This window comes from Mytilus trossulus, chromosome 4 (genome assembly GCF_036588685.1).
Source record: "Mytilus trossulus isolate FHL-02 chromosome 4, PNRI_Mtr1.1.1.hap1, whole genome shotgun sequence".
Lineage (NCBI taxonomy): Eukaryota > Metazoa > Mollusca > Bivalvia > Mytilida > Mytilidae > Mytilus > Mytilus trossulus.
In genome coordinates, this window is record NC_086376.1 from 81,379,580 (window position 1) to 81,391,730 (window position 12,151).

Below are 12,151 nucleotides of genomic sequence, written 5' to 3' on the forward strand. Positions count from 1 at the left end.
TGTAATTTCATTAAACTAGTATGATTCCACCAGAAATGGGCTATGTTACATAGTCAACGCCTACCCATGCAAGTGTTTTGTAATTCAGTTAAGTTTCTCTTTGGTAATGACACCTCAAGCAAATTTATTAAACAACAAGGTACCCGCAATTTCAACACCAAAAACAAAACTATCAAAGTTGGGCTTTCACACTATTTGAGGCTGAGAAACGATACAAATATTTAGTTTCTTATAACACCAACTTTCCATAATCAAAATAAAAAAAAAGCATTTCATTTTCTATTATCAAAAGCTTGAAATTCTGTTGGTTGCTTATTTTTCAGGTTGGTATATAAAATTTGAGTGATTTAATATATTGGTTCATTATGAACTGTCAAAGCTTCTAAAAAAATCTTTTTCCCATACTTAAAATTGTGGCTACTTATTGTCCAGCAAATCAAAATTCTATAAAAAATTATTGAACATACAGTTATCATTGATGGTTGATTTTGACAAAAACACATTTGATGAGTCTTATGAGAAAGAACCCCAGGTACAAAATTACAAGTCCTGGTATATTTGATGAGTTTTAAAAAGGATATATGCCCATAGAGTAACCACAAGGCCCTACTGATTGTATGATTGATACACAGAATATAAATAATTGAATATCCTTTTAATTAATTAAACTCAGTTTTATATTTCAATTTTTTTTTCGTTCCTACATACACTGTACTCAATTCAACATCCTGGAAATAATATTATACTTTAAAACAAATGAAGATTGTGTATAAAGATCACAAAATGGACATATCTAAAAAACTAAAAAAAACAAACGGAAAAATATTTTCCAATTTAACTCTAAAATTTCAGTCATATAAATAATAGCTTTCATCTTGAAATATAATGAAGAAACCAACAGCAGCTAGTTTTCTATAAGATTTTAAATCAGTGGTGAAAGAACGTAAGGATAATTAGAAGGTGGACAGGACTGAATTGTTTTGACAAGCAAAATGGAGAAAAAAAACATGACTGAGAAAAAATATTGTGAATGCAGCTGAATTAATATAACAGAAAAATCAACAGAAATAAAAATGCAATTGAAAAACTATATTATGAATTTTTTTAAGAACATTTTTTTGAATATTCCATATTCCAACAACTATGGTTGACATATAACAAAGATCACAAAGTACAAGACACATAAAACATTTATTATAACAAATAAGGCACTTATATCACTATTATCAGATAAGCCATTAAACACATATCACATGAAACATTTTCTCTCAAAATTAACAATAACAAAATATCATTATTTCGACTCTACAAGTTTTTTAGAGGCCATAGCAATGAACAAACCAAATTATGTATAGAACCAAAAATGCCTGATTTTGCTCAACTTACGGTAAATCTAAGGGGTAAAAATATTTTTTATGCACTAAATTCTAAACTTTTTAAATGTAGATTTAAATGATCAAAATAAAAATGCATCAAATGTAACAGAAAGATCTTTTATGTCTTTAATTGTGGATCTATCACCTATGACATTGAAAATGATGTTAATCAAAGGTCAATTTCACAGGTCAATTTCACGTTATAGATTTGCATTTGTTAATTTACATGAAAGACATAACAAATAAAAATAGTCAACAACAATACTGTTTCTTTGGTTCTATTTTAACTACAAAATTTAGGTCAAAAGAAGCACCACATGACAACCAGAAAGAAGTCTATGTTGACCTAGTTATTTATAAATAACCATCTATACATGAACTTTAACATGTTTAATGACCTTAAGTTTTTCCTAAATCTAATGGTGTATGCCTATAGTTATTCTACAACGAGTACATTGCACTGAAGCTGAAATACATGACTTTTATAAACTCTCACCATGCATAACATTGTAATTATTTTTCAAAATATATAAAATGTAACATTTACATTAAAATGAATGATAACATGATTTTACTTATATTTAAACATAATAACGTAAAAATTGAAAAAATATTGAAACAATTTTCATATTTTATCACATTCAGACTCTGTGAATGAGCAATGTTAAATGATTATGACAAAAATAAAATAAATAGTGAACAATTCAAATCACAGTTTGTATATGTTTCTTTGATTTCTGAACTCTCAACTATGCCGTGGAACAGGATGCAAAAGTTTTATACGATCTGCCTTAAGAACTGGCAATTCACATTGTGTATAATGATCGATCATTTCAGGCACTGTAGGAAATGGTTTACTGTTTTCACCAAGGATATACAGTCCGTTTGCCAAACTTATTCTTAAATGCATCGGCATTCCTCCGACTCCCCTATAAAAACAAAAATAAATTAATAGATATGTATGACATCAAACCCTTTCCTTTATTAATATTTTACACCTATTTGTTGTGTTCTAAAACAAAACTTTGGACAGATATACAAATCATAATAATATTAATATCATGAATGGTTTTAAATAATTTATAACATGTTTAAATTGTATCAAATCTGTTTATAAACACTGTGAACAATTTCTCAGTTTACTGTCAGGTCAGAAATTATTTTGAGATTTTTGTTAATGCAAAGAACTGTGTAAGTAAAGCAATACTAAGAACTTGTATTTTTGCATATTTGTTACATGTATCTGTATGCAGTCTACTCTGAAATGTACAGTCATTGTAACTATCATTGTGTAATTGGTGTTTAGAGCAAGATAGACCTTCATATATCTGATACTAGTGAGCTATAGTGAATTAACTATTGTTTAGAGTAATCTCTGTAAAATCCAATGGTAGGGCCTTGGTGGTCAAGGGGTCTAAGTAGTTCTACTTATGTAATCACTAGCCAGTCAACACTGAGGTTGTGAGTTCCAACTCTGCCGGTCCACTTGACTCCAATCTTAATTGACGAGGATTGCCAGTGGTTTTCTGCAGGCACTCCCACATCCTCCACCCATAAAAACTTACAGCCACGAAATAGCCCAAAAGTGGCCCTAAAAAGTGGCATTAAAAATCCCAACAAATTCAAGTCCTACCTTTGAGTTGTGTTAATAATGATTACAAAGATAAGACTGACAAAAATCCTTCATGTTCCTGTCATGTAGATCAGTGGAATTTGTTGGTTCATGCTTGCTGTATTTGTTTTCTGTAAATTGTTTTGTTATAAATTAGGCTGTAAGATTTTTCTTGTTGGAATTGTTTCAGGTTTTTGATATGGATATCTGTGCCTTTTATTGTCAACTATTCAATTGGTTTTTTTCTTTCATTATTGTAAAAACTGAGAACCATCACAGTGAGAGCCCTGCATACATATAACTGATGTAAAACTATTAAAGAACAGAGAACACATTTACATGATACAAGTTGTATTTACAAGAGACCAGTGACTTACTTTAATGACAAGGAGAAGACATTATCTTGTGTCTCACTTCTTCGTACCAAGTAACTCCCTTCTCGATGGATAAGTAGCAATGATTCAGCTTGTTTCCTTCCAATTTTACCATGATAAAACCTTTAAATAAAACAAAAATGTGTACACATAAAAATAGTCACCAATATACAACATGTACAAATGGTGAAACAAGTCCAAACTTGATGAACTTTCAGTATCATTAAATCTAATTTCATCATACAAAATTATCTCCTTTAAAATAAACATTTCCATGAAATCTCTTTGGTGTATCTATATTTTCAAAATTTTACTGCACAATTATATATCACATGTGTTATAGTTTCAAGTTGATGTTGATGTGACCACAAACTACCTTTTATCAAAACTTAAACCAGAATGGAGTCGACAAAAAAAATAATGTGTACTAGGGACACATTCTTGCTTTAAAAATATTTTTTAGTTGGTTACTAGTACATGAAGTAGGGAGTCAGTCTAACTTTAACAGTGCTTATTAAAAAAATGTCATTAAAAGTGTAAGGATAGGCACTAAAAATTAGGGTAGGTGGGGTTAGCAGAATTTTTGGCCTAATGTATATCATATGGCCATCTACCGGTACTATTATAGGTGAGGCATTCACTTACTTTTGAATATCTAATGGAATATCTGGATTTATTCTTTCTGCAATCATTTCCGTCCGACTTGTTCTCATTCCTTCTGATTGCCTTCTTTGGTTTGGTGAATTACCTGAAATCAAAAGTAAATATCTAGATTTGATGCATACAACATCATGACCACAATCATCACAGACACTACTTCATGATTTTTTCCTAAAATTTATACATTTTGTAGGATTGCAAGAAACCCAAACAAATAATGAATTTAAACACTTGAATAAACTGTGCATCACCTCACAATCTTAGTGTATTTTGAAAGAAACTGAACATCAAAACTAATAAAAACAATAATGTGAACCCAGCACACGGATGCCCCATCCTCACTATAATTTTCAATGTTCAGTGGATCGTGAAAATGGGTGAAATTCTCTTATTTGGCATTGAAATTAGAAAGATAACTTCATAGGGAACATGTATACTAAGTTTCAAGTTGATTGGACTTCAACTTCATCAAAAACTACCTCGAACAAAAACTTCAACCTGAAGCAGGACGAAAGGACGAATGTATGGATGCACAGTCTAGAAAACATAATGCCCATAAATGGGGCATAATAAAAGGGGCATAAAAATCTTTAAAACACTATATGTTTGTTGAAACATTGTTGATACATGTTAATCAAAATGGCTGCTTTTCCTTGTTTGCATAGGTCCACTTCAAGGTAAAAAAAGTTCTCAATTATTCTATAAGAATTGATATAAATCTTTAATGCCATGCTGTTTGTTACTTTCAACCAGGGTAGGTATATTTCTGGTCCATATTTTACTATTTGTTAATGCTTATGCTTAATGTAAAGGCAAAAGCTTAATGCATCACGCATCATTGTCGCATGTTCATCCTGTCATTGAATTAAGAGCAGACATTATTATTTTTTAATCAGGAAGTTTGACTGACATTTATTTACCTCTGCATTCGAATGTAAATATTTCATCGAATTATCATAATATGTGCATGAATTAGAAAAGCACCTCATAAAAGTCTCTAAAAATGATAATAAATCTGTTTTATCCAACATTTAAATGTATATGCTTACCTTTTCTATTTCAAATATATAGATCTATACAATTAAATACCCCCAATGCTTACCAGTAACAGAATGCTCCTTAACACCAGGTATTGGGGGAATCTTAGTACCATGAAACATTTCAAACAGAAAATAATAAATTCATTACCCAGGTAAAAATTGATTAAATTGCATTCATTTTCAAGATTTATGCAGTAAACCTATGGTTATTTCGTATCGCATCGATGCATCCAGGAAGAAAGAGACTTTTATTTTAAAGCTTTTTGAATGCTAATGTGAAAGCGACATCACTGTTAAAATAAAATCATTTTCACAAAAGAATTTAAGATTAACCAAATACAATGTAGTTCGTACATGAGATTCAGGAAGTTGAAATCTGTATTTTGGATAATTTTTTTATTACAATTGGACCCAAAAATATTTCATACGATCGAAGGCTGTGACACAAGCTTAAATAAGACTCCTCCCAAAAACAAGATTTATCAAGTATCTTTTTACAAGACTTCATAATTGAAGTAAACATCTATTAACAGATCATTTTCAGTATTTCCGTTCTTTTTTATTTTTCTTAGTGCACAACTTCTATGACGGCTGAATTTAAGAAAAAAGAATGTTTTCAAAGAGTTTTCAGGATGATTCAATTTGGTTCAAAATGGTTGATACATGTAGTTGTTTCTGATCTAGAAAATCTAGACAAAAGTCTTCATTCTTAACCACAAGACCACCAGTCTAGGCATGCAACATTACTCTCTACTGGTTCCAACAGAGTCCAACTTCAAATTTGTAAAATAAAGCTTCAGGCTTGTGAAGAACAAGTATATTGTAAAGACTTTAATTTAATTTATTCTGACAGTGTGGGGGGTATACATCAATGATCCAGAAATTTTCATAAGTGGGGGCCCACTGACTGCCTAAGAGGGGGCTCGCTTCAGTCACCCTTCAGTGATTCCCTATTTAAGCAACCAAATTCTTCCCCAAAAAGGCCCCCCCCCCTCCCTAAATCTGCCTCTGAAGCCAGAAATGGTGTCTTCAACGTAAACATACATATACAGAACAAGGTGCTTTGAAATGGCCATATGATATCCCCAAAAATTAGAATGACACTGTACACAATCATTCACAATGTTATGAATACACTTAAAACTTGTTACTATATGGGAATCATGAAAAAAATCCATGCTGGCTGAGTGGTTACAGTAAAAAAAATCTCATCATAGTTACTGAAATTAAAATTTTATACTGAGCAGTGCATTTTGTCTACAAGCAATTTATTAGTGATGCTCAAATATAAAAAAGTTTATAAAAAAATTAGAAGTTGAAGAGTTCACTCAAATATGTATATATATATATATGTATCCAAGTGATGTAATTGTTGTTTCAATGTTGTAATTTATTCCAATGAAGAAGGCCGTAATGGCCGAAACGTATGGGAATTTGTTTTATAGTTTTTATTATATATATATATATAGATGTGACAAATTATCTCACCAAATATATACCAAATATCACTTCATTATTTTCAAGGATGACTTAGAACAAATGATATTAAACAGCTGTTTCTAAGCCCAAAGGTCATTGCTAGGTCAAAGTATGTCAGTTAGAAAGATTTATAATAATTTTTATAATCATTATCTATCACTAATGATTAATCCAATAAGGTCTAACTTCAATGTACTCTCTAATGGTTTTAAAAAAACTAAATAAAAGGGCAATGATTAAAACAGACAATGTACACCAAGGAATTGCACAGCCAAACTGACTTAATCTTAATTGTTTTACATTTGTCATTTAGAGGGGCTTTTCAGCTAACTCTGGGGTATGGGTATTGTTCTTCGTTGAAGGCTGTACAGTGAGCTATGGATATCAAATTCGATACAATTTGGTCTCTGGTTGAGAGTTGTCAAATTAGCAATCATACCTACAGGCACTTGTTTCGATCCATTGAAAGGTCTACTATTCATATAGATATTATATAGATAGTCGACCGTCCCATGGATAGAAACAAGTACTGGGAAGGTTGACTATCCATATATATATTATATAGATAGTCGACCGTCCCATGGATAGAAACAAGTACTGGGAAGGTTGACTATCCATATAAATATTATATAGATAGTCGACCGTCCCATGGATAGAAACAAGTACTGGGAAGGTTGACTATCCATATAAATATTATATAGATAGTCGACCGTCCCATGGATAGAAACAAGTACTGGGAAGGTTGACTATCCATATAAATATTATATAGATAGTCGACCGTCCCATGGATAGAAACAAGTACTGGGAAGGTTGACTATCCATATAAATATTATATAGATAGTCGACCGTCCCATGGATAGAAACAAGTACTGGGAAGGTTGACTATCCATATAAATATTATATAGATAGTCCACCTTCCCATGGATTGAAACAAGTGCTTGTGATCATACTCCTTCTTATTTTCATATAAGTACAGGAATATTGCCATGTGACTGGTATAATCTAAATTAGTTTTCTGAGCAATCTCAACCCTTGTACTTCAAAATCATCAAACTATACTCTTCTATGATATGAAAACGCAAGTTAAAATTTTAAATCTGTACCAATTCTTTGAAAGATGAGAATACAATTTTTACCTGAGTGATGAGATGGTCTATTAACAAACTGATTTTTATCCCATGTTTCTTCATATGTTTGTACATTTGGCGGTGGAGGTGCAGGAAAACTTGGCACATCCATATGATCGTGACTATTTGGTGATTTTGGTGTAATCGCAGCACTATTAAATCGTTTTTCTAAAGCTTTTACTTTTTCACGCTGTTTAATATCCCAAGGATCCTCGTAAGCTTCTGAATACACTGGGTGTTCTGGATTTCCATTTTTGACCTTTGAACTGGGTTCAGGTTGACCTTTCATTGACCATGGTTCCTTGTACTCATAATTATCTCTACGTTTTGATAAGTTTTGCTGTCCCTCACTCATTCTCCTGTGAGCTTCCTGCACAGTATTTTCCAATTTTTGTTCCCTAGGTTTTAAATCCCAAGCTTCTTCATATGTTGCTGAAGTTGGAGTTGAAGCTGAAGTAGATACAGGTTCTTCATAATCATCTGAATGAGACTTTTTACGATATTCTTTTTTAGCCTTGTCGATAATCTTGTCAAATTTCAGTTGGCTATCAGTAGTGTCCCATGCATCCTCATAAGGTGCAGCATACAATTTAGTGTCTGTTTTATGAGCATCAGGATTTGTTTGTGAACTTGGATCTTTGCTCTCACTGTGTTCATGTATAATATGTTTCTCTGTCTGAATAGAAGTAGGATTAGGTATTACCTGTGCCATTCTGTTTTTACCACCGTTTGTGACCCACGTCACAGTATGGTCATATTCATCTGGGTCCTCAACTCCCGAATCTACACTTGTCCCACTTAACGAGGTACAAACTTGTTTACTTCCTTCAGTATAAGTATGGCGGAAACTTTCCTTTTGTGATTTGGATGGATGATCGTTGTCTTCAAGAGGTTTAGCTAAAGCATAAGTAAATTGATCCTCAACTGGCGCAGAGAAACGAGGCCCTCCTCCTCTACTTCTTAAAGCTGGAACAAACAAAAGAATGAATCAAAATTAATTTACATTAAAGACAAAATTTCACAACCAAATATTTATCTGAGATATCCAAATAAAAAGTATGACATGTTCAAACTGAGGTAAGACCAGAAAAGTGGATACATATCTAAAATAAACAGATAAACAATAGTTCACAAAACTTAACAAAGAAAGATAAAGACTAAGCAACAAGAACCCAACTAAAAACTGGTTTTTTTTACAGGTGCTCAAAAAGGGTAAGCAGATCCTGATCCACATGTGGCGCCTGTCGATTTGCTTATGCATGTACCAACCTGATAATAAGTCCAATTCGATAGGTCACAGCATTGTCACATAATAAATTGTCAAGTTTAAAAAAATCTTGGTAATTTCGTACTCTAGATGCTCATTTTGTCTACACAAGACTCATGAGTGGTGCTTAATTGAAAACAGTTTGAAGCTTAACATATTTCAAAGTTAAAAACCAAATATCCCAATATCCCGATAAAATCGTTTAAATGGGGTTACTGTCATCTATGCTCAGGGGTAGAAAAACCTTACATGTTTGGAATAAACAGAATTTCAACATTTTTATTGATGCAAATTTATAGAGAATGATCATGACCACACCAATGAGCATATTGACAAACTAAACAGTTGATAGTACTCAGTTGATCTGTCCTGTAAATTTGTGAGATAATTTCTAGCACATAGACAAAGTGCCAATTTTGTTAAATTAAAGCAATATCATACAGAAGTTTTGATTTTTTTTTTCTTTCTACAATCTACTCTCCTTCATGTCCTTTATTTATTTGATTTATAATTTTAATGGGTTAATTAAACAATAAATATTTCATTTGAGATATTTTTCCCTCCAATCAATACACAATAAATACTTATAACTTTTAATAAACTGCAGTTAAACAATTCATATAAGGTATTTGCCTCATCCTGGTGTAGTTCTTGACCTTATAAACATTTCTACTTGAAACATATCATGAACTTGTAAATAAATTTTAAGTACAGTGTAAATCTGTCTTAAGTGAACCCTACAAGTATAAGACACCAGCTTACACAGAACTGATGTATATATACTTACAATAAATATTATTTAAAGATATAAGCTATGTAAACCAATAACTGTCTATATAAGTAAAACAAACTTTTACGTCCAAAATAGTTTTGTTTTAATAGTCAATTTTATGGTAGTTACCTCATATGTATCATGTCTATATAAATCTTCTTTTCTTTAAAAACTAGGATTAGTAACACACTTGTGAGTCATTTAAAATCTGTGACATTTTTAACATATTTATTTGTATGTGGTCATTTTGTATACAATCAATTTGACATGCTTCTATTATCCATGTCAATATATCAATGCATGTTATATTTACGTTTCCACCCCCTCATTTGGGGAAAAATATACATGAAATCTCAGTTTTACCCAAAAAATAAAATGAAAATAATGAATTTATACCTTAAAATAAAGTTATTGTATTTAACTTATTTCATCCTATTATAGCTTGAAGTATTGGTCATAATACTTTCTTAATTCTAGAATTTTAAAGAAAATTATAAAAAGGATTGCTAGTCATGATTACATTTATATTTTCATGTCCCTCCCCCCTTAAAAGTACATATACATGTTAAGATGTCACACATTTTTTACACTTCAGAACATTTTGGGGATAAAATATGTGATATAAATCTTGAGACCACAGCAGAAAAATAGTTATCCCACCTATTCAAAATCTGCCATGTAGGTCAAATGGCCTATAATATTTTAGAATAAACAATTAAGTTAGCAAATTTTCAGTTCAAAAGATAAATAGTCACAAGATTTAAGAACAATTTGTATCATTTTATTCTTTCTTAGTAATACTATAGATTTCCGGATTGTCCTATTGTTTTATCTTATACTTAACGCCATTAATTTAATATATGGATTATACTGAGACGAAATTACCTCTATTTTCTTCCCTGTCCCCGATCAACACAAGGAAACAATTCAAAATATGTCCTCATGGTTTAAATAACTCAAAACGTTTACCTGATCTTCTTTATAAAGTTTGTATAGATATCCTAGACCTTGATCATAGTCAAACAAAAGACATGTTTTGTTTAAATTTCACCTTAGGATCATTGAAAAAAGTTAAAAGTAAAAATAGCTGTATTATATATTTTGTAAATAAGGAAACTCATCCATACACTAATAAATTATGACGAATGATTAAAATATTTATGATACTCGTAACTAATCAAACTTATATCACCCAAAGGGGATAAAATATATTACATGTATAATAATAGATTCCTTGGGGCAAAGACATGTATACATAATAATGTGTTTACAATAATAAAGATCTCAAGTGGAAAAATATATTATAATGGGGTGTAATGCTAGTGTATATAAACTATAATTAAATAAATAAAATTTACTATAATGACCATTGTGAGAAATTTAAAACATTTAAATAATATTATGTGAAATGAAAACCTCTCATTAATTCCTAAGATGCAAGTCTTTTTTTAGAGTAAATTTCAGTTCATATTTGTTTGTGCATGCTCAAAATAAAAATTCTAATTATGGATGATAAGCTAGAAGGAAATATTATAACAACACTTGTTTGGGAGTCATGGTAGAAGTATTTATATATATAATTATCAAGTCATAAACTAGGATAAGAAGAAATCACACATTTAGATGACTTCATTATAGATATTTATTTCAATTCATTTTTTTAAAATTATGTCTAAGTCTTAATATAATACCAGTATGCTTGGGAAGAAATATCTTAAGCAGTTCTGAAAAATTCATATTTGAAACTAGACATATATATATATAGAGAGCCCAGGTGGTCATGTGGTCTAGCGGGACGGCTGCAGTGCAGGCGATTTGGTGTCACGATATCACAGTAGCATGGGTTCGAATCCCGGCGAGGGAAGAACCAAAAATTTGCGAAAGCAAATTTACAGATCTAACATTGTTGGGTTGATGTTTAGACGAGTTGTATATATATATTTCTCTAATTCTATGGAAATTTATCCCTTTTCGAACCCATTGTATAAAAAAATTTAATCAACGTGTGGTAGCTGGTGATCTCAGAAGATCATTGGATGATTTTAAGGGTCATGACCTTTTTGGCTGACTGGATGAACCAAAATATGATAACAGGTGTTAATGAAATTGACAACTTCGTGCAATGTGAAAGGCACTCGAAGGGGATTTTCGGTAAACAAAAAAAGAAAATGTCTTTTTAATCATTAGAGAGACAGATTCTTACATAGTTACTCGTGGATAATCGGATTTATCCAATCTCGATAGTTAAATTATAAATTTTAAAGTACTCGCCGAGGCGGCTCGAACTTTAAAATTGATAATTTAACTATCTCGATTGGATAAATCCGATAATCCACTGGTATCAATGTAAGAATCTATATATATATATATATTTTAAATGAATATCATATTACGATGATTTTGACGGGGTTTGTGCATCTAAGTGTTTACTTTTGAAATTACGT

The 12,151-nt window shown here is 31.1% G+C and overlaps 1 protein-coding gene across 2 annotated transcripts in view; it reads right to left on the bottom strand.

Annotated features, from left to right (window-relative positions):
* Positions 1–450: 450 nt before the first annotated feature.
* LOC134716111 (SH2 domain-containing adapter protein F-like) overlaps positions 451–12,151 on the bottom strand; it is a 29,204-nt gene continuing 17,503 nt past the window's right edge. For both annotated transcript variants that reach the window (XM_063578887.1, XM_063578888.1), the window contains exons 3-6: positions 7,678–8,634; positions 4,008–4,110; positions 3,366–3,485; positions 451–2,305 (exon numbers count right to left, since the gene is read on the bottom strand). In XM_063578887.1, coding sequence (XP_063434957.1) covers positions 2,122–2,305; positions 3,366–3,485; positions 4,008–4,110; positions 7,678–8,634 — 1,364 coding nt within the window. In that variant the 3' untranslated portion in view covers positions 451–2,121. The remainder of the gene's footprint in view (positions 2,306–3,365; positions 3,486–4,007; positions 4,111–7,677; positions 8,635–12,151) is intronic.